At 42.6% G+C, this 21,163-nt stretch overlaps 1 protein-coding gene across 4 annotated transcripts; it reads right to left on the bottom strand.

The window, feature by feature from the left end:
• Positions 1–40: 40 nt before the first annotated feature.
• Positions 41–21,087, bottom strand: EDRF1 (erythroid differentiation regulatory factor 1). Of its 4 annotated transcripts, none has more exons than XM_041415761.1 (25): positions 20,926–21,087; positions 19,518–19,726; positions 18,054–18,120; positions 16,703–16,828; positions 16,089–16,213; positions 15,587–15,746; positions 14,244–14,345; positions 13,853–13,974; positions 12,918–13,029; positions 12,090–12,237; positions 11,907–12,015; positions 11,488–11,650; positions 10,273–10,533; positions 9,903–9,974; positions 9,639–9,789; positions 7,550–7,738; positions 6,300–6,500; positions 5,733–5,951; positions 5,196–5,419; positions 4,680–4,838; positions 4,103–4,252; positions 3,725–3,878; positions 3,347–3,462; positions 2,598–2,761; positions 41–868 (listed from the first exon to the last, which is right to left on the bottom strand). In XM_041415761.1, the coding sequence occupies exons 1-25, from the start codon at positions 20,989–20,991 to the stop codon at positions 700–702; spliced, it is 3,738 nt and encodes a 1,245-aa protein (XP_041271695.1). In that variant the 5' UTR covers positions 20,992–21,087; the 3' UTR covers positions 41–699. The 4 variants fall into 4 exon arrangements, with proteins under 4 accessions (XP_041271695.1, XP_041271696.1, XP_041271697.1 ...); XM_041415762.1 differs by having other exon boundaries at positions 11,488–11,599; positions 20,926–21,086; XM_041415763.1 differs by lacking the exon at positions 14,244–14,345 and having other exon boundaries at positions 20,926–21,086.
• Between the last annotated feature and the right edge of the window lie 76 nt (positions 21,088–21,163).

Below are 21,163 nucleotides of genomic sequence, written 5' to 3'. Positions count from 1 at the left end.
ATATTTAATAAATAATTTTTTATTTAAAAATATCCTCTCGTTTATTCACAGTTTCAAGTCTGAAAAAGATAATACTATTCTTGATCAATTCCAACATAGCTGAAACCATTCACTTTCCAAAACAAAATCCCAGAGATGGCTGATAAATTGCAAGAGTCACATCAAAGCTAGAAAGGCACAGGTTTTTGTGCAGGATCCTCCCTGGGGTGAAGAAGTGCATCCACATATTCCACAGAAATCTCCTGGTGCAGCCCGGGCTGCCTTTAGCAGCGGAAGCGCTCCAGTGCAGCCCTGCTTACAAAACACACTTCAATAAATACCAAACCAGAGCAGCTGTGAGGTCACATCTTTATGCAAAACACGGATTTCACTGCAAGAGAAAAACCAGGAATTTCCCCACGGCGCGAAAAGTTACATTTTTACCTCCAGAACTCCAAGCCGGCATTTCAAACAAAGAAACGCCGCGAGCCGAACGAGGAGAGCTTTGTGGGGGTAAACAGGAATGCCTGTGCTTTCCCAGGTTCCAACGGAACAACAGCGGTGAGAGCTCACCCTGAAGGGACACAAAGAGCCCACGGGAACACCCCAGTGCTCCCAGCAAGGCACTGGTGCTGCAGCCGTGCAGGGCTGCGCTCACTGCGTGCCGGGGCTGCCCTCACTGCGTGCCGGGGCTGCCCTCACTGCGTGCCGGGGCTGCCCTCACTGCGTGCCGGGGCTGCCCTCGCCGCTCGGGGCCAGCTGCTCCAGCAGGCTCAGCAGCAGCTCGGTGCGCTCCAGCGGCGACAGCCCCTTGTTGGCAGTGGCACGGAGCAGCAGGGAATAAACCTGCTTGTTTGTTCTCAGAGCCGCTTCTTCCTCGCTGCTGCCCCTGCAAAGAGAGCAGAGAAGCCCAGCTCGTTAGCTGACCACGGCTCTGCGGTCTGCACGTTAGCAAGAGCATTATTAAACAATGGTGGTGAGTGTCCCTGGGGATATCCTCAGCCCCCACCGTTCCCTGCACTGCAGCCAGAGCATTCTGTTCCTACTGCAGGCAGGAACGTAAAATATAAATATAATAGAATAGAAAATGTACAAGCAGCAGGCAGGTTAATTGCAAGCGCTTCAGGAATGACTGAGAAATGTTGAAGCAAATTAAATTCATCACACACTTGGCAGGAATCAGGCTCATTTATTAAACAGAACAGGTAGTCAATAAATAGCCACTGAAATGCAAAGCATTTCTGGGATAAGTTACAAGTATTCCCAGAGCAAAGTATTACTTTCAATTACTTTTCCCCTGCAATTTGCACAGCCAAGTTCTGTTCATGATTCCACTTTGGGAGGGTAAAACTGATTTCATCCATTTTGACTGTCAGGCTGCAAGTTTGGCTATCAAACACTAATTTCACTGCATGTTCTACTTTTTTTTGCCCAAGTGCAACTGAGACCCTGAAGCAGCATTTGAGCTCCAGTTTCCCCCCTTTTCACCCCATTATTAAAGCAGAAGGCAGAACTTCCCCTCTGCAGAGCAGAAGGGAGGAAATGCACACAGGATATACAGAAGGCACAAGAAAGGTTAAATCAAAGGTAGTTTCAAGCTTGGCCTCGAAGTTTCAAGGAGCTGAGGAGATTTTAAGAGTCCCCTTGCACAGCATTCAAACTGTAACAGGTTCCCCTGTGTGGAATCTTCAGTGCAAAACCTCAGGATGATGCCAAGGTAAACGTGGGGGTTACAACCCTCCAAAACAAAAAATGAGGAGTTGCTCATGTTATGAGACAACAGAACTAAACCCATTTACTCAGTTAGCTGTGACATCTGCTTGGTGACATAAATTATCCTGTAAAAATCCTCTGTGTTTCACATATTCAGATTGCCACCTTGTGGAAGCTCTTTTTTTAGGAGGTAAAAGCTCCTAACATTGCCTGAAAAACAGCTAAAAACGCACCCAGGCTGTGTTCTCTTCTCATGTTTTTTATTTCCCAGTCTCCCACTATCAGCAGACAACTTGCTGGGCACAATGAACTCATTTCACAGGTTACTTTTGGCAAAACAGCTCTTCCATCAGCAGTGCTTCAATCCCCAAAACTATTAACCCAACTTCCAAGCCTAAAAGAATCCTCTAAAACTAATGCCACATTTTCAGAACTTCTCTTTATGTAACATTAGGAGCAGCTCCTGCAGTCACACACTTGCTGCAGGGGGAGTAAAAGGTATTTTCTGGGTCCCAGAAGAACACCACACACATTCAGATCAAATCAACAGAAGGAGTGGGGGAAGGAATTTGCTGCCACACCAAAACTCAACTTCTCTTCCAAGTCAGCTCAAAAAGAAGTCAGGTTTGTCCTGAATCCCAGCAGCAGGACAGAAGACTCCATTAGGAGTTAGTAAATTCTCTGACACCAGTGCACATCTCCCCATATCCATTCCTCTCTTTGCTGCATTACTGATGTGCCTCAATTTCTTCTCAAGTGTTCTGCTTGCCAAACTCCACTGATATTTTATCAGCAAGATGCATCAAGAGACCAGCAGCACCCAGCAGCTTCTCCCCCAGGAACTCTGCTCAGTCACACACCAATCTCACTCCAGTCAGGGTAAAGGACACCAAGTTGCAACTTACCCAATCTTTTTTTTGCTTGAAGTTAACAATTTAATGGATTGGAGGAGAAGGAAAGACATCCTGGACTCAAAAATCCCAAGCAGTTTCAAGACTTCCTCTTTATTAAGGCCTGCAGAGGAATCGTTCACGGACACGCTCTCAGCAGGACTTTTATCCTTGCTGATCTACAGGAGACAAACAACCCAAAGCAATTTGGCTGAATTCCACCTTTTAAATACAGGGAATGGTTAAAAAAACCCATCTTGGAGGTGAGCTGACTTTTACATGTGCTACCCAAACCGTGCCAGCAAGGGACACACACATCAGCACATCCTGCAAGTAATTAGTGACTGAGGCATCAGGAACACAATTCACTGGCTACAGACAGCCCTGCATGTTTAATATTTAAATATTAAATATACCAGAGAGAGAGAGAACGTTTTTTATTATACACAGATTCTGAAGTTCTTAGAGAAGACTTTTAAGGGATAGCAGAGTTGCACAAAAAGAAATTCATTTACAGAGTCAGGCCACATTTGTACAGAAATATGTTTTAATCCATCTTTGGATCATGTTCTAGAGGAATTTCTTTTTTATCCACTTCCAGGTTAAGGGAGAGCTGCAATACACCTAACTCTGTCCACACTCTTTAAGCCACACAGGCTCTATGGAAAAGTAACCAAGGAATATTTTAACTGCCAAATGGCCCTTCATTTGTGAAGGCACAAGCCAGAAGGGAGCAGGTATCACACTGCTCCAAGTTCCTTTACCTGTTCAGTTTCTGCCACAAGCTCCTTCCTGATGAGCTGAAATGCACCCTTGGTTTTGGTCATTATATCAAGGGCCCCAGACAGAGTCTTTAACTTCCCAGCACTGCTGTTCTGACCTAAAAAAATGAAGTACAAAAGGCTAATGTTACAGACTGTATTTTTCTTCCATCCAAAGACTTCAAGAGTTAGGAAGAAAGCCCTTACTGCCCCAGTCAGCTGAAAAGCAGCAAGATAAAAGTGCCTTGTCTCCTCTCTTGCGGAAAATTCTATTCTGAGCAGCAGATTGCTCCTGCTCTCATATAAATTTAGTTATCTAAAAATGAAACTAAGTAGGCAGTGGTGGTTTGGAAAGCTGTTTAAAGCCAGAGCTGCACTTACTGGCCATCTGGAACTCTGCAAAGGCCACCCTCTCCAGCTGCACACGCAGGAACTCGCAGGGGGCATCCCTCAGGAGCTGGAAGAGCCGCACTGCTTTGCTGTAGTGGAGATCAGCGAGGACACGGTGCTGCTTCCTCAGGTGCTCATCACCAACCTGCACTCACAGGAGGGCACACAGTGAATCCTCCCTCTCTGGATGGTCATGAGGAGCCACTGCAAAGGTTTACTTGGAGAGGGTTGGGAAACAGCACTCGTTTCTTTGGTTAAGTAATTGAAATAAATACATCCCAGCTACAGGTAGAAAGATAAATATCAGCTCCACACATACTGAGCATGTTAAGGATGGAATTTAGAAATTCAAAGAGCCTGGGGCAGTACCTGGTTCCTGAGGCAGCTGTGGTACATGGAAGCCAGCCTGTGGTGGATGGTGGCAGCTCGGTACTGGCACAGGGGCTGTCGTTCAGACACTGTATCAACATCACAGTATTTCAAGGACTTCATCATGGCTTCACTGACTTCCTTCTCTATCTACAACACAAATGAATACAAACGTAAAGAAAAAAAATCCCTGAAGAGGGGCTTTTCACAAGAGCATGTAGTGTAGGACAATGGGGAATCAGCCTTAAGCTGAAGAAATGAAGACTTAAGATGGGATATTGGGAAGGAACTGCTCCCTGTGAGGGTGGGCAGGCCCTGGCACAGGGTGCCCAGAGCAGCTGGGGCTGCCCCTGGATCCCTGGCAGTGCCCAAGGTCAGGCTGGATGGGGCTTGGAGCGCCCTGGGATAGTGGAAGGTGTCTCTGCCATGGCAGGGCTGGAACAAGATGGGTTTTAAGGTCTTTTCCAACACAAACCATTGTATGATTGTGCAATTGCAGTACCAATTTTGCTCCCTGTTCAGTTTTCCAGGATGCCAACAATGCATTTTTTCAGACACAATGAATGCCCTCTGTTACCTGCTCCTGAGCCTTTCTGGATAAGGGAGCATAATCCTGCTGCAGAGTTGCCATGGTGAAATATGTTGTAGACAGCTCCCAGTTCACAGAATCCCAAACAGCTGGATGCACATCCCTCTTCCCCAGAGACCTCAGTGCCTTCAGGTAGTAGTCAATAGCCTATAAATGACAAAATCATGCACACAGTTACTGCCTGCATTTCTAACAGCTACAAATCAACTTCCCTTTATTCAAAATATCTCCCTGAGCCCTCTTCAGTATGTGCTATTTGATAATCACATTAATTCTGACCATACAATTCTTCTCTCTTGTGTGTGGCACTGCATTGTGTTCAATACCAGCATCTAAATGTCACAGCAATCAAACCTCAACAACACCACCAATGTCCTGACAGCAAAATTAGGGTAGTATGGAAGCAGGACAGCCATCCCAGATTATTCCACCCAAATTTAAACATATTTACCAAAGTATTCACAAATACCTCACAGTACAAGGCATTTTGGGGTCTGGGGTTACCTTATTGTAATAAAGGGCTTCTTCTGGGGAAAACTCCCTTTTGAAGTCCCCTTCAGCTGCACAGTGGGCCTGGGCACAGATCCTCATCAGCCTCCCTGTGTTGCACAGCAGAAGGGCAGCATTGGTGGCATCATCAATGGACTCAAAATTCTGAATTCCTTCTTCAAAGCAGGAGAAACTTTTCTTCCAGAGCTGCTGCTCTGTTGTCGAGACGTTTTTACTCACTAGGGTGAAGCACAAGGCTTAGAGACTGAAATTCCTCAGTTTGAAGTTTTCCCTGATGGCTTTTTTGAGATCATTCTACACATTTTAAAGGAATTTCTCCAAATTGTATATTATATTATTCAGTTTAGGCTCAATTAACTACAGTTTACAAGCCATAGTGATCTACTGTAAACAATCACAGTGGACATTAAAAAACTACAAAGTCATTTAAATGTCCTCTTTATAAATAGAAATAGATTTTTCATACAATTAGTGAACTTGATCACTGCTGTAGCTCCATTAAATGGTCAGGAATGGAAAAGGGATACTTGCCCACTCTCTCAGTCTGCACTGCAGCTGCCTGGTTCATGTAGAACACTCCAATCTCATTCCTGATATTGCCCATCCTCTTGAGCACCTGGATGTGCTGCTCTGGGTTTTGGCTTTTTAAGTTACTGAAGAGAAGGATTTCATAAGCTGCTTCATAGCATTTACAGCTGACAGAAAGCTGGTATTCCAAGTCTGTGGATAAATCTGTAGCCCAGGCAAACACTGGAAAACAAAATGCAAAGCCTTTGAGTCAAACAGTATTTCTCTAATTAAAGTCTAGGGGAAAATGCCCAGAGAAAGTAGAAGACTCATGTCAGGTAGATTTTGTTTATCACTGAAACAGTTACTGCCTTTAGTTGTTTCACAGCATCAAGCCATGTCACACAATACCTTGACAACTCTCTTCTGTGTGACAGGCAGGATGAGCCTTCTCTGAAGAAAGCAGAGGTGAAGTGCAACAACCCCTCTGCCACAAGTTCTCCTAGTGCATGGTTTTGAGGAAACCCAGTGGAATTATTTATGTCTATCACATATCCAAGGTCTAGCACTTCTCCTGTGTCAGGATCATACCTTGGCACCTGGATTCCCTGTGAAGGCTGTGCAGTATCTCCTGATCTTCTTTAGTCTGGTAATTATATTCTTCCAGGTAAGCTGCTCTGTTGTTTGCATTCTGAGCCAGCATTAACTGGATATCTCCACAAAGGGTTAAGCACTGACACAGGAAGAGCAGCACCTCGGGCAGCATGCTGCCACACAGACAGCAGTAGGTATCTGGTGGGAAATAAAACCAACATGGATGAGGGAGGGGGAAAGAGAAGAATTACACATCAAAAGGCCTGACACAGACTGACAAGATAATTGGGTTTTATGTTCCTGTCTGCAGGCAGAGAATAAGTGTGACAATGTGTTATCCTCAGAAGAAATAACCTATTTGAAAGTCACAGTTGCTCTACACAGCTTATAGTTTAAAAAGAGCCTCTATGGTGTCCAAGATGAGCAGTCACTCTGGTAATTACAAATGCTAACCTCAGATTTAACCAAGGGAAAATGGACTTTTTCCAGATTAACTCAAGGGAAATACAGCCTGAAAAGTTAATTTCCAAAAGGTAGAGTTTAAATCTGCTTCTCAAGTCTATAAAAGACTGAGAGCTGCAGAGTCCTGTGAGTTATTAAGAGGTCTATTGATGCTTTTTGCTAAGATCAAATGGGTTTGCTTTATAAACCTCCTCCTGCCCTATGACAGGAGCCTTCCCTTATGGCAGGGAAATAGCAGCACTTTAGCACTAAGCTACTGGCATTTCCCAGTTAGTTACTCTCATTATGGTAGTATCAGTCTAAACAGCCTGATTTTACTTTTTTTCCTTTTCCTCAGTAATACTTCAAGATGTATTCCATTTTAGAGGAGCATCCAATTCAAACCTGAAGAGGTTTAGTAGTTCTCAAATCTATATTTAAATAACCTGGGAACCACAAGGGAAAAAACACCAGCTTGCAGCAGCATATCTTAGAGCACAGAACACTGTCTTGGCCTTGGCACCAGGACAGACTCTCCCAAATTCAATTGCTCTGGAGCTCCAAATGTGCCCTCAAGTTCCCAACCTGTCAAAATGGGATCATCTTTTTATTGATCAGTGACAGAAGTTATCCTCACTACAGACTTCTGTCCTGAATACCGAGCTGGACACTGAATCCAGTTAAACACAAGCTTGTCAGACTTATCACTGCACACCACAGGGAAAAATCATGCACAGCAGTGTCTGACGTGGTGACAGGTCTCTCCAGGCAGTGGCACAGGTGACAAATCCATCCAAGGAACTTACCATGGCACTGCAAGGCCAGCTTGATGTAGCGCAGCGCTCGCCCGTATTTCTGCAGGATCATAGCAGCATCAGACAGGACATAGTAAGCTCTTGATGATTTCAGGATGAGCTGGAGTTTCATTTTATATTGCCACGATCCTGGAATCATTCCTGACTGACTGGAATGCTTCCCCTTCTGGAAGGAGCCCACTGTGAGAGGAACAGAACTTTGTCAGTGACTGTCCCCTCTAACACGTGCCAGAGGCTGGACATGACTCCACCAGCCCGGGCAGGATGGGAATTGCCTGACTGCAGCCCTGCACAGGCAGAGCTCTGCCAGCTCATCTGCAAAACCGACCCAGCACGTGGCACTTCTGCATGCACTGCACCTGACAGCAGCATGCTGCAATCCAGTGGCACAGCTGCCAGCTCATCTGCAAAACCGACCCAGCACGTGGCACTTCTGCATGCACTCCAGCATGCTGCAATCCAGTGGCACAGTGACAGTGCAGGTGACCTCCCTGATCTCACACAGCTTGTGAAACACAGGAGAGAGGCCAACACTGCTCCCTCAGGGAGCAATAGAAAAACCACAACAAAGTCACAGGCAGAATTTGTCATGTTCTCTACCACATCCTTAAGATAAATGCTCAGTTGCTGTATGAAGAGTCTCAGTGAGAAAGCTTCCAAGTGTGGGATTAGCCTCCAGCACACAGGAACCTGGATAACCCAGTCCTTCCCACAAGGAAAACAAGCAATTTCTCACACTTATTTCAGGATATCCTCTGCATTATGTTATGAAGCTTTTCTTTGATGCTGCAGTGGTTATGGAGCCAGAAAGAACAGGTCACTGTTCCTGATTTAAGGCCTGTCCATACCAAGGGACAGAATTTGGCCCTGACAGTATTTGCACACAGAAATGAGTCTCTTGGTAAGGTGGATTTACAAGGCCTGACTTGTAAACCCACTATCTTACAACGTTATATAAATATATAGTAAGTAAATATAATAAATTCTTAGGCAGTACATGTTCTGCTAGGACAAAGACCAATCTAAAACAGTAACACCCCAGCCAGCTAAAGACACACACACTGCACACACCCTGTATCCATCCACTATTCACAGCAAGTTCTCCTGAAGTTAGAAATTCCAGGATTTAGAGCATTTATCCTTTCCATATGTACATAAATATGTACATGTGGCAGAGAAAAGACATAATTCACATCTCAGCAAACAAACCCAGGGACTGGGACACAGAAGGGAGCAAGTAGCTCTGCTGCTGCTTCAGGGATGGACTCAAGCACAGATCCAGGAATCTGTGTGAGTGTGAATAACTCGAAATTGAACTGCCTTCTTATTCAGAGATTTTTCAAAGGCAGAAGGGAGGATAAAGGAAAGAATAAAGAACTGCCAAAATAGGCAGCAAGACAATTTTTTTTTCCCCTGGTCTATGCTTACAGGGCTCCTTGCTCCTTGCAGAGAACTCTATTACTTTCAAACAAAAAGCCTTTCCTGGAACTTTTTATGTCACTCCAGAACAAAATAAAATAGAGAGACTGTAGTCTGAAACTTCAGGAGTTTGAGCATTTAAGCAAACAAAACATTTTTAATTTGCTGCTTCTTTTCACAACTGTAGAGGTACAAGAAAGAAAACAAAATCCTAGTTAACATTTTATATGCAATTCAAGCACCAAGCCTAATGTAGGAACAAAACCTGCCAGAAGGGAGAAATTCTTCCAGAAAGCATCCAGGCCACACAAACAAAGAAATTAAGCCTATTTTTAAATCAACCCACAAAACTTACAGTGCTGCACATACCAAACCTCAAAATACCAAGCCTTTATAGAAGTCATCTGAAAGCCACATCTAAATAGGGTCCAGTAAAATCATGTGTTGACTAATAAAATATTCTTTGCTATGCAAAATAACTCAAATGAGCTCCTCTTTTCATATTTAAAAAGGAACAGACTGTTCTCCAATTTTCAGTGCACTTTTCCTTAGGCAAAGCTGTAATTAGTGATTTAAGCACACTGTTTTGACAATCAAAATAAAGTAGCAGCAGTTTGTGTTGGCACTGGAAAGGCCTTATTTGCACAACAATACAACTTACTTTTGTCTAGAAATAAGGCCATCTGTTTTTCCAGAGACTCAGGGCCACCACTGGTGGATTCATCCTCGTATTTCAACGGGATTGGAGTGCTGGGGTCAGCTGCAGGAAGGTCACCTTCTTTTTTAACACTGCTGTCAACAGACTTCAAACCCTGCAAAAGGGAGAAATCATTTCATTCACCTTGAGAGCAATATTTAGCAAACAGAGCAGATGAAGAACTGGGTGGGAGGTGAAGCACCCTCAGGAAGGTGGCAGTGAACTCACCTCCAGGACGTGGTTGAGCACCAGCCTGCAGCGCTCCTCAGTGCCGTGGCAGACGGGGAAAGCACAGCTGGGCTGCAGTGGGGCACCAGGGAGGGAAGAGAAGAAATGGTAACACAGGAAATACACAATTACTAGTCAGAAGATGCAAATGAGAGGTAACATCAAGACAAAGTGGGATATGGTAAGGAAAAAACACCACATGAGGCTTTTACCATAAAATTCAACCACCTGATATTTTATGAGCAGCTCATGAAGTGTTTCCTTGCCCACTTCAGTTAACCTGAAGGCAACACTAGGAGGGAACTGAATTTCACCACCCATGAACTGAATCATCCAGGAAAACCCTTAAATACCCCCCAGTGTCACTCACACGGATTCGATGCACAGACTTGTACTTTTCTGGTACTGACAACTCCCCAACAGATTTGATGATTGCCACTGCTTTATTGTCATCTGGGGGATCAGAACTGTTGCTGTAAGAACCATTTTCATCACTGTCTGGCATCTCTTCCTCTTCCTCACTGTAGCTTTCATCAGAATTTCCATTTATAGGGAAGTCTGCACTGTCTTCTTTTTTAGGTTCATCCAGCTGAAAAAGCTCTGATAACATGTAGTTTGCTGAAGCAATAATCTTTGCAAAGAAGAGAAAAAAAATGATTCAATCTCAAGTTAAATTTTTCTTTTGAGAGGAAAGAATATAAATTATCTTATAATAAGGAGGACAGAGGACATGCAAAGAGGTGTTTGATAACCTGTTAATACAGCCTGAGCAAACTCCCTGGAAGGGAAAAGGATCCAAGCTGATCAAGTTTAAAAGAGAATAAAAACCAATTTGTATACAACAAGTACTGCCTGTTCTGACAGCTTGCAGATCACAGGAGACAACACAAGGATCTTACACAAGCCAAAAAAAAAAATAAACTGAAGAGATTCCATGGGGATTTTGAAAACTTTTCACAACTCTAAAAAGAATCCACATTCTATTAGTTTCATATGTGACATGTCTCATCTTCTAATCCATTCTAAATATGACTCAGATTTTTCACATCACATTTTTGGGATTCATTTTCAGTTGAAAACAGCTTAAATCATTTAGAGTCTCTCTAGCCCAACCCACTTCTCAAGGCAGGTTGCCCAGAACTGTGTCTAGCTGGGCTTTGAGTATCTGAAATGATGGAGACTACAACTTCTCTGGTTGGCCTGACCCAGCTTTCAGCCACTTTCAGAGTAAAAATGTTAATATATTCACATTTTACACTTTTTATCCAGGATCTGCTCCCAAAGGGGCTCTCTGGCAGCAAGAACAACAGACTGAATGTAATGAGAAATTCCTTTTTTGACCAGGACAGAAGACTTGTGCTGCAATGAGGGGCAGCAAAAAATACTAGTTTAGCCAATAGCATGGGGATTCTTTAAAAATAAAATCGTTTTTTAAGTTTGTTTATAAACTGAAATTCTCTCCTTTGGGAGGAAGAAATAGCATACTATTTATTATTTATTACTATTTATTATGATTACAGCATCTGTTGTTTATTAAGATTACACCATATTTACACAAAAGCACCAGAAAACTTTGAATTCTCACTTGAGGATGTCTGCCATTGTCCAACAACTTCAGACAATTCAGGAGCAATGTTCTGATTGTGCCATAGTGTTTCTTGTTCTGGTTTTTCTTCAACATCATATTGCAAGCAACTCTAAAGAGAAAATTGAGCAAAACAGTGAAATCCCTGGATAATTTCTTTGTGCTAGAAAAAAAAAAGCAGCTTTAAACAATATTCTACAACTGTAGATCTTCCAAACCTTATGATGAGTCCACAAGACTTTGTCAGCAAAGAAGTTTACATGGAGAAATGGTGAACAAGAAAAAGTCTGTTTTGATCTAGTAGGACTAAGATTGAGATAGTTTGTGTATGATTGTCATTTGATCACGATTTTTGGTCTGTGCTCTGAATAGAACTGCACCAAGAATGAAGTACTTCAATAAAAATGATAAAAACTCACTTGTACAGCAGAATTGCCACTGGCATTGTAAAAGGGTTTTGGTATTTGTCTTCAGTCTCTTCACAAAGCGTGGTGAGGTCATAGAGCTTTACTATGTCACTCCCACTTGCTGAAAAGGAAAATCTTTCATTAATCAACATCCCATGAACGTCAATCTTTTCAAACTGATCTAAACCTTCTTACCTTTAAACAGCCAATAGGTGTGTCCTTCTTTGGTGCAATTTGATTTCAGAAAAGATAAGATATTTTGAGCAATATCTTTTATCACTTTGGTAGAAAAATTGGAGTTTTCCAAATTGGGAATATCTTCAGTCTTGATCATTTCATATTTCTGCAAAGAACAGAAATTAAGACTCAAGCTCAGGACAGTTTTGTGACACCAAAATTAATATAGCAGTGTCTCTATCAACAGCTAGAAGAAACAAAAGCTGCTATTAAACAAATTTATTTAATTTGTATTATTTACTTTAAGCAAGCACATCTTGACTACATCTTGACAAAGCTTTAAGAAGGATCCATTTCTGTCACAAACATGGTGAATGGAGAAGAAAAGATGAGGAAAAATCAGGGGCAGAAGGTACAAATCTGCTACTTCAACAAAACCTAGTCAGCCTAGGAAACAACTCCAGGCTACCAGGTAGAACAGAAACACAACTGGTCTACAGTAGAAGAGCAGAAACAAACATTCAAAAGCTTGCATCTGTCTTGGCAAGGGAACACTGCAGATTTCAAGATGTAAGAAATTGATTTCTGCTGTTGCATTTTTTGATTTTGCCTTCACTCAAACACCAGGGGAAGAAGGGATCTTGCATGCGTGAAAGGGAGGGGAAAAAAGAACACACTATTTTTAGATAACTGCTGCAAGCTGTCTAAGATACTTTTCATTCTGCACCACAGAATTTTTGTCATCTTTGCTCAGAACAGTGTGAAGGATTTGTGGTAACTGAGGCAATTTTAGAAGATGAAGAATGAATTATTATTTTAAGGCATAATGCAAAGAGCCAGACTTACCTGAACAATTCCATTGACATGAAAGCACATCACAAGCTCTGGTACGTTGCATATTAAGTTGTCCAACCAATAGTCAATCCCTGTTAGCACATTTATTGGCTTGTTGTTATCCCTAAAATAAAATATTTCTGGTGTTACTTAAATCTTTGTTTACCCTTCAGGAAATATTAGGGATGTTTACTAATGGGATTTAGGTGTAAGTCACCTGAGAGTGGATGAACACTAAAACAATTATGTGTGATCTGCTGTATTAATGAGTTAAACCAAAACAGATGTGCTGATCTCTCCAATGGAGTATGTTCACATTCCATCAGCAGTTTGGAGTTGTTGCCCACATTTAACAGGCTTCAGATATCACACTATTACCAAGATAATAAGTACTTCAGAAGTTAAAGGAATAGCATTTTTAGCTGCAACTAATTACAGCACAAACCTACTCCCAAACCTTCCAAAATTCCTTGCAGAGCAAGGTACTGTTAACTCCTAAACGTGTCTTAGAAAGATGACAAATACACCAAATCAGCTTCAAGTTTTTGCTCACTGTTTGCCTATGTAAAGGCAGGAACAGGATGAGTGGTAATGAAGGGACTGACATTTAATTGGGACTGGAATAGTTCTGTCTCACTGCTCAATAACATTTTAAGCGCTTATGCCCAACAAGCAGCTACTGAAATCCAGACTCCCAGGAAGAGAAATTTTACTGCTCTCTTTTATAAAAATGGATTGACATTAAATTGGGACTGGAATAGTTCTGTCTCACTGCTCAATAACATTTTAAGTGCTTGTGCCCAACAAGCAGCTACTGAAATTCAGAAAGAGAAATTTTACTGCTCTCTCTTATAAAAACAGTAAAAAATGCAGATAGCTAACTAGGAAGCAGAGTAATAAATCAGTCAAGACTGGTATAAATAATATCTATCAACTTCTAAGCTCACCTGAGACGCAGGCTCACAGCAGGGTATCTCCCACCTCCAAATATTGGCATGTTTGATCCCACCAACATGTGGATATCTTCAAAGGTCCACAGGATATTACGAACAAAATCATTTTTAAGTCCCTTCATTAAGAGAAAACAGAATTGGCCAGTAAATCAGTAGCATAACACTTGTTCTCCATGACATTCTGCAGAATTACGAGACAGCAAGAAGCCAAAGCAGCAAATAAAAGCCAGCACGTGACAAACCCAGCACGTCCACGGGAACTTAAAAGTGCAGATGCCACAAAAACTACTTCTACAGGGACTGAGGTTTGGCCTTGGCTCCAGTTTAGGCCTGGTCTGGAGGTGCTGGTTTAACCTGGGGGGTTCAGCTCTCACATACAGCATACCTGACTGTTCTCCCCGTCATTGAACAAAGGAGCCAGGTTTTGTTCTCTGGGGGCTGAGGCCACGTGCCCCACTAGATATGAGGGTTCAAGAGGCACATTTCCCTGTGGAGAGCACAAGGATAACGAGTGATTCTGCTGCTGAATCAGGTCAAGTCAGCCATTTAAAAAGATACGAACAACAAAGGCATGTAAGGGAAAAACCTTTACCTCCAACATCTTTAAATAAATCTGCATAAAACTGCAAAAAGCATCTAGGCAGTGACTAGAATGCTTCTTTTCTACAGTTAGTGCCAAAAAGTAGTGTTTTGTAATATTCCCAGAGGCTCTGGGAAGAAACCAGGAAGTATTTACAAGAGCTCCTTATTAACCCAGGGTCAACACCACATTATCAGTGTCCAGAAGCAAAACCTCTATCCTGCTGGTTTATTTACAAACTAAAGAAAATGGCACTGTGCAAATGCCCAAGAGTTTCTTTATGATAAACAGTCTGCTGAATGGGGCAATGGCTCCTCATGAGGGTGGAAGAGAGGAGGAGTCCTCTTTCTAAAAGCTTTCAAGCACTGAAGCATTTCTCCATTTCACACAACACATGCAGTTACAATTTTATGGCAAATATAGGTTAGAAACTCCCTAAATTTGGCAGATCAGTTGGTAACATTGTGCAAGCACAATTGTAGCATCATTATTACATTATTGCAGACTGAAGACAGCAGACCTTTCAACCTCTCCAAAATTTAATCAATTCTGTTTCACATTACTCACAAAAACCACAGGAATTAACAGTTTTCATAAGTTTAGCCAGAATAGAAACCCTGAATTAGGGCCTGATACTAATCATAGCTTGTTGCATAATTGCTGTAAACATCTCCCCTTCCACTTGTGTAATCTCATGGCAAGTATTTTTAAGCACTGCTTAACTGTTTTCCCTTTTCAGAAATTTTTATTTTCCTCTTCACCTAACAAATTCAGGGCCACCAGAAGATGGATTTTAATGGCAGATTTAAAAAGAAAGGCCAGAACTTTAAGCTTCCAAACACATCTTCTGATTATGAGCATTTTCCTACTTTTAAGTAAAAGCACTGATGAATACTCTTAGCCAAAGGCTTTGTTTCTCAAAGATGCTGGGATAAATAGCAATTTAGCATTACAGGGACAGAACAAATATCTGGATTTTGGAGCTCTGAATCACTGGCAAATCTGGAACTGCACCTCCTGCCAAGTTCTCCTCATGCCTTAGCTCAGCTCCTTCAGCAAAGGGAGCTGCAGCAGCACTTCTGAGAACCTTTCCCCATCTGTGGCTGTACAAACTCTGTGGTGCCATGTAAAACATTCTTCACACCAACCTGGTTAGAGGCACCTGGATCTTCAGATAGCGAGGAAGGCATTTCAAAAGGAGCTGGCCAGGAGGCCCTTCCTGCTTCATCACTCTCACCTGCAACAGGACCCTCCTGGTGCTGCTTGGAAGTGGAAGGAACAGGCTGAGCAGCTCCATCTCCATTAATGCTGACAAGGAAACATTTACAAGTTCAGCTGACAAGATGCAAACAGATCCATTTTTAGAGTTGTTATGTTTGATGCACCCTTGCCAACAAATGACTTGGCTGATATGCAGTTAATTAAGTCATGCTGTTTATTTTACTCTTTAGTATTTCAATTTTAAAATAAAATACTTCAATTTCCATGAAAACATTTCATGCTATTTCCTGACCTCACCCCTCAATTCCCTCTGTTTAAGGAAAAAGCAGTAAGTAAGTCAGACCATAATGGAATTTTAACATTTACTCCAAGACCAAAAACCAAAGAGAAGTGGTGCAGAACTCAAGTTTCATGCAGACAAAAGGTTACCTGTAATACAAAAACTTAGAAAGTATTGCCTTCTGGTACCAGTGTTCTTTACTCTTCTTTTTTCTTTGCCATTTCTGATCAATCAGCCTTTGATAAAACTCTTTCAGCCATGTCCAGTCTCCTGTCTAGGCAACAGAAGAAATATGAAAATAATGTCAAGAAGCATCTGCAAAGTAAACCAAGTGCCTTATAAACTTACAAATATTCCTCCCCAAGAAGAAACAAAGAAAATAACTTCAGAGCTGAAGTCCTGAATTGGTCATTTCTTGAAAATACAGCTTCTAGGAACGTTATGTTCTTACTGATAATTTGACCTAATTGGAAAATCAGGTATCTAAGAGGCTACATATTAAGCAATACATATTGCTTATAAAATCAATCAAATGGTACAGCAACACTGAAGTAATTACATGGAAGTGAGACACAGAATATTAACCCTACAATGCCATAAACACAGGACATCAGTGTAGTTTGTGTGTAAATTGCTGCAGAACAGAACACCCTTGGCACCCACATATGATTTTTAGGCATTTCCAGACATTTTTTTGCTACTCCATTCCTGAAATAATGCATTTTGCCCACGTGCCACAGTTATCAAGAACCAAGTGGCTCACCTGAGACGATCTCATGAAGAGTTCCTGGATATCCAACTCATCCAGCAGGAGTGTCCTCCCAATTCTGTGCACTGCCATGCTCACGTGGGACTTGCTGTAAGGGATCTTCAGAAGTTTTTTGATGTTCTTGCAGAAGGAAAGTGAAAAAGAGAGAATATTTAATACAGTTATTCTGCATGGGAAAACAATTATCAGGAAACTAAGGCTCCACCATGTGTGACTTAGGGAAACTCCAAGCCTAAACTCCACCACTCCAAACATCCCCCCTTCCTTCTTCTTCCCCCTTTGGTCAGTCAGGGTCCCCTGTCCTGCTGTGTCTGTTTCCAGTTCTCCATGCACTCCCACACCCCTGGCAGCAGGGCTAGATGAGAAGCAGAACAAACCTTGGCTCTGTGCAAGCCCTGCTCAGCAACAAAAACATCTCTGTATTATCAGCCTGTGCTCAGGACAATCCCAAAGCAGTCCCTTACCAGCCACTGGGAAGAAAATTAATGCTACCCCAGCCCACGTGGTCAAATAAAGCCTGACAGTGCCAGAGATTTGAAAACCATTCCACAAGAAAATGCATTTGCTGAGGGCAGAGAACACAAATGACAGCGACAAAGAGACCAAATCATCAGTAGGAACAACACACGTGGCTTAAACACATTCTCTGATTGGATCACCATGACCAGGTACCAACAAAAATGACAAAAATATCCAAGGGGATGATTTGGATTGTAAACCTTTATTTTCACAGCATGAATATCAATTCTTTGCCAGGTGTCCAAAGCAATCCAGACAGACCTAAATCTGAATACAAATCTGACAAATATTAACATGAGCATGTTTCCTCTTCTGAGCAGCCTCATCTGAATTCTACAGATATTACCAGCACCAAAAGAGCTGACAAAAAAACAAAGGAAAAAACAAGTTGGAGGGCAGCTCTCTTTTCTAGATAAGAATAGAAAAAAAAACCATCTTGAGAGTAACAGTTTGCATCAAAAAAACAAAGGAAAAAACAAGTTGGAGGGCAGCTCTCTTTTCTAGATAAGAATAGAAAAAAACAAAACAACATCTTGAGAGTAACAGTTTGCATCAAAATAACTGATTTCAAACACGCAAAACAACAACCTTGCAAGACTGATGTACTGCATTCACTAAACTGCACACTTCAGCTGCAGATTATTTGTAGAACTCCAGAGGAAATATGATTTTTCTCTCTACATTTCTTATTCAGTGATCACAACTCCCTTACTTGGTGATCTGTGATTCACTAAGGGATCTTTCCAGATGCCAGAAGCCATCACAGCATCTTAAAAGTTTATGCAATGTAAGAATTTGAATGAGAGAATTTAAGATGTGTCCATACCTCTGAATCAGATACAACATCCACATCATTTCCAACGGAGTCAATGAAGTCATAGGCCATCCCAAAGCTATTAAAAAAAACATTACAAGTTAAGACAGTTCCAGTGTGACATTACAGACCTGGCTTTTACAGTCATTATATCTTTGAATGGCTTCATAAAAAAAAAATAAAATTACCCAGCTAAACATCCCCTAGTGTAATGAGACCTAAAATTAACAAAGTGATTTCATCTTCATATTCTGCACGTTTTTCAAATATATCTTTGAAAGTGCTTAGATCTAATTTCAGGATATATAGAACACTTAAAGTGTTGTGGAAATCAAGAAAAATCAGAGAAAATGAAGGATTCTTTTAACACTGAAAAGAAGAAGAGTTCTTCAAAGAGTTTCCCTTTAAGGCATTAAGCATATTAAAGACTTTAATTTTAGTAGCTCTAATTGAATTTTACCTTTTATTCACATTTTCCAGAACTGCCCTACATGTTGTAACAGACACATTGTCTCTTCCTCCACCCTCGTTAAGGAAATTACAAGGTACTTAAGCTGGAATATTTCAATGTACAGATCATTCTTTAACACAAATCCAGATACTACTAAAAAACCAAAACATAGATGATGTACAAGCTATTCTTTTGTTATCAGCTTTTTAATACTGACACTAGAGAAAGAGATTGAACTGCCAGCCTCTGACAATCAGACTATCTAAAATAAACACGAAAAATTCATAAAGCCCTGAAGAACATGTTTGTCTGCTCTGAAAAGTACAGCTTCTAAAAGAGCTGATGAGGATGTAAACACAGACCTTGAACAAACTGCTACATTTCCCTGACTGGCTGACTTGGTGTGAATTTGCTTGTTCAGCACAGGATTACAGCCTCCTGTTTATGAAAGCTCTGAACTCAACTCACTCAACAATTCAGCAAACACCCACACTGAAAGGTAACACTGCTTCTTGGGTGTGCCCCTCGTTTCACCTACAGCGTGACAGAAATAGGAAATCCTGATACAAATACGAAATTTCATTTGCCATTGGTCAGGTCCAGTTTCTAAAGCTCCAGAAGAGCTATAAATGGGTTTCCAAGGGGAACCAGCCACATGTTCTATTTCACCTGTTATCAAAGGCAGAAGGGCTGGCTGAACCAGTCCAGTTTGATCTGGGCCAACAGGGAAGAACAAAAAGTCAGTTTGACTGTCTGAGGCAAGGTGTCAACATGCACGTGAACAAATAAACAAAAACATCTCTGTATGTTATGTAAATAATCACCATCATCAATCATTTACTAATGAGACAAGATCAGACCAAAGAGGCAACAACTCAAGATGAAAAAGTAGAGGGAGAATGGTTAAGACAAAGTAATATGTAGTTGCTATGGTAAAACCTGCACTTTAAATGATATAGGATCCAAGTTCACAATCAGAATTGCTTTTAAAGACCTGGAAAAAAATAGGGGCTGCTGTCATTTACCTTGAGAAGGGTTTACTTTTCTTGCTGTTGCCCAGAATGGTTGTCCCTGCTGGTCCCAGCTTGGCACTCTCCCGTAACCAGTTGGCAGGAGGCAGCTTCAGGTCTGTTTTCTCCTGCAGACGGGCAAAGGCTGCCTGAGGAGGGGCTGAGGAGTATTTCACCACAGCACAGCTCTTCACCTCGTTGCCTCCGAGGAACAGCACCGACCCCTGGTTTCCAGAGAGAAATTAGCCTTCTACTTGAGTGTTGGCAATTAAAACTATCAGGCTTGTTCTGTGGTAAGTTATTTTTAAGGCTAAATGAGCAAAATCCAGTCCTATATTCACTTACCTTTCCCCAGCATATACAGTTTTCCAGTTATCCCAATTCCAATTCATGTCAAGCATAAGCTTCACTTTAGGAATTATCACAGAATCATTTAGGTTGGAAAAGACCTCCAAGATTACCAAGTCCAATCTGTGATGGACCACCACACTGTCACCCAGACCAGAGCACTGAGCAACACATCCAGTCTTTCCTTGGACACCTGCAGGGATGGGGACTCAGCCTGTTCCAACACTTGACAACCCCTTCCATGAAGGAATTCTTCCTGGTGTCCACCTGAGCTGCCCTCTTGCCAGCTCCCTCAGCCCCTCCTGGGGCTCCAGAGCCTTCCCCAGCTCCATTCCCTGCCCTGCACACACTCCAGCCCCTCAGTCTTTCCTGACACAACAGCCCCAGAACCAGCCCCAGAAAGTGAGGCTGGACCTCAGCAGTGCCCAGCACAGGGGACAAACCCTGTCCCGGTCCTGTGGCCACGCTGTGGCTGATCCAAGCAGGTGACAGTGGCCTTCTTGCCCACCTGGACACACCGAGGTACGAGAATGAAGTGCCCCCAGAAAGTGAGGCTGGACCTCAGCAGTGCCCAGCTGTCACTAAAGTCACAAAAATTAGTCAGAAAGGCTAAAACCAGCAGGACTCCCCACTGAACTTTGTGAAAGTAGGTGTCTATTAACATCAAGTGTTCCCTAACACCAACATTAAAGCTAAACATGCTTCTACCTTATTATTATTAAATTATAATAAAATAAATAAGCTTCGTGTTTGCCTATTTCTTTTCAAACACGCAGCTGTCACCCGTGTGAGAGGAGCTTTGAACTAACACATGTCGAGGGAAAAACAGCTCCACAGGACACCACTTACGTAAATACAATGCACTTAGGCATAACAACAGCAACACCGCTCGCAATTAACGCCTTAATCATAATTAGCGTGCTCCCCACAGCACTCCGGCCCTGACAAACTGGAAAGAGGATCAAAAACACCGCTCCAATTAAAACACCACTAGGGGATGAGTCTGTAGGCACCGCTCGACCCCCCCTCAGCCCCTCTACCTCACCCAGCACGGCCCCTCCTCAGCGGCGCTTACCTGCTTGGGCTCCTCGGCGTCTCCCCTCAGCGGGGCAGCGGCGCCCGCGCCGCAGGGCTCCTCCATAGTCCGGGAATGGTCCGGGAATGGAATCGGGAATGGAACCGGGAAGGGGCGGCGGGAGCGGAGCCGCTTCCCGGGGGCTTCCGGCCGGGAACCGCCGCCTCTCGCGAGACTTTTCGAGAAGGCGCGGGAAGGGCGGGCTCTGAGGGCGGCGCCGTGAGGGGCGGGAGGCGGC

This window comes from Onychostruthus taczanowskii, unplaced genomic scaffold, assembly GCF_017590055.1.
Source record: "Onychostruthus taczanowskii isolate IOZ18803 unplaced genomic scaffold, ASM1759005v1 scaffold5, whole genome shotgun sequence".
In the NCBI taxonomy this organism is placed as follows: domain Eukaryota; kingdom Metazoa; phylum Chordata; class Aves; order Passeriformes; family Passeridae; genus Onychostruthus; species Onychostruthus taczanowskii.
Note: the sequence above shows the minus strand (reverse complement) of the source record. Positions and strands in the feature narration are given on the sequence as shown.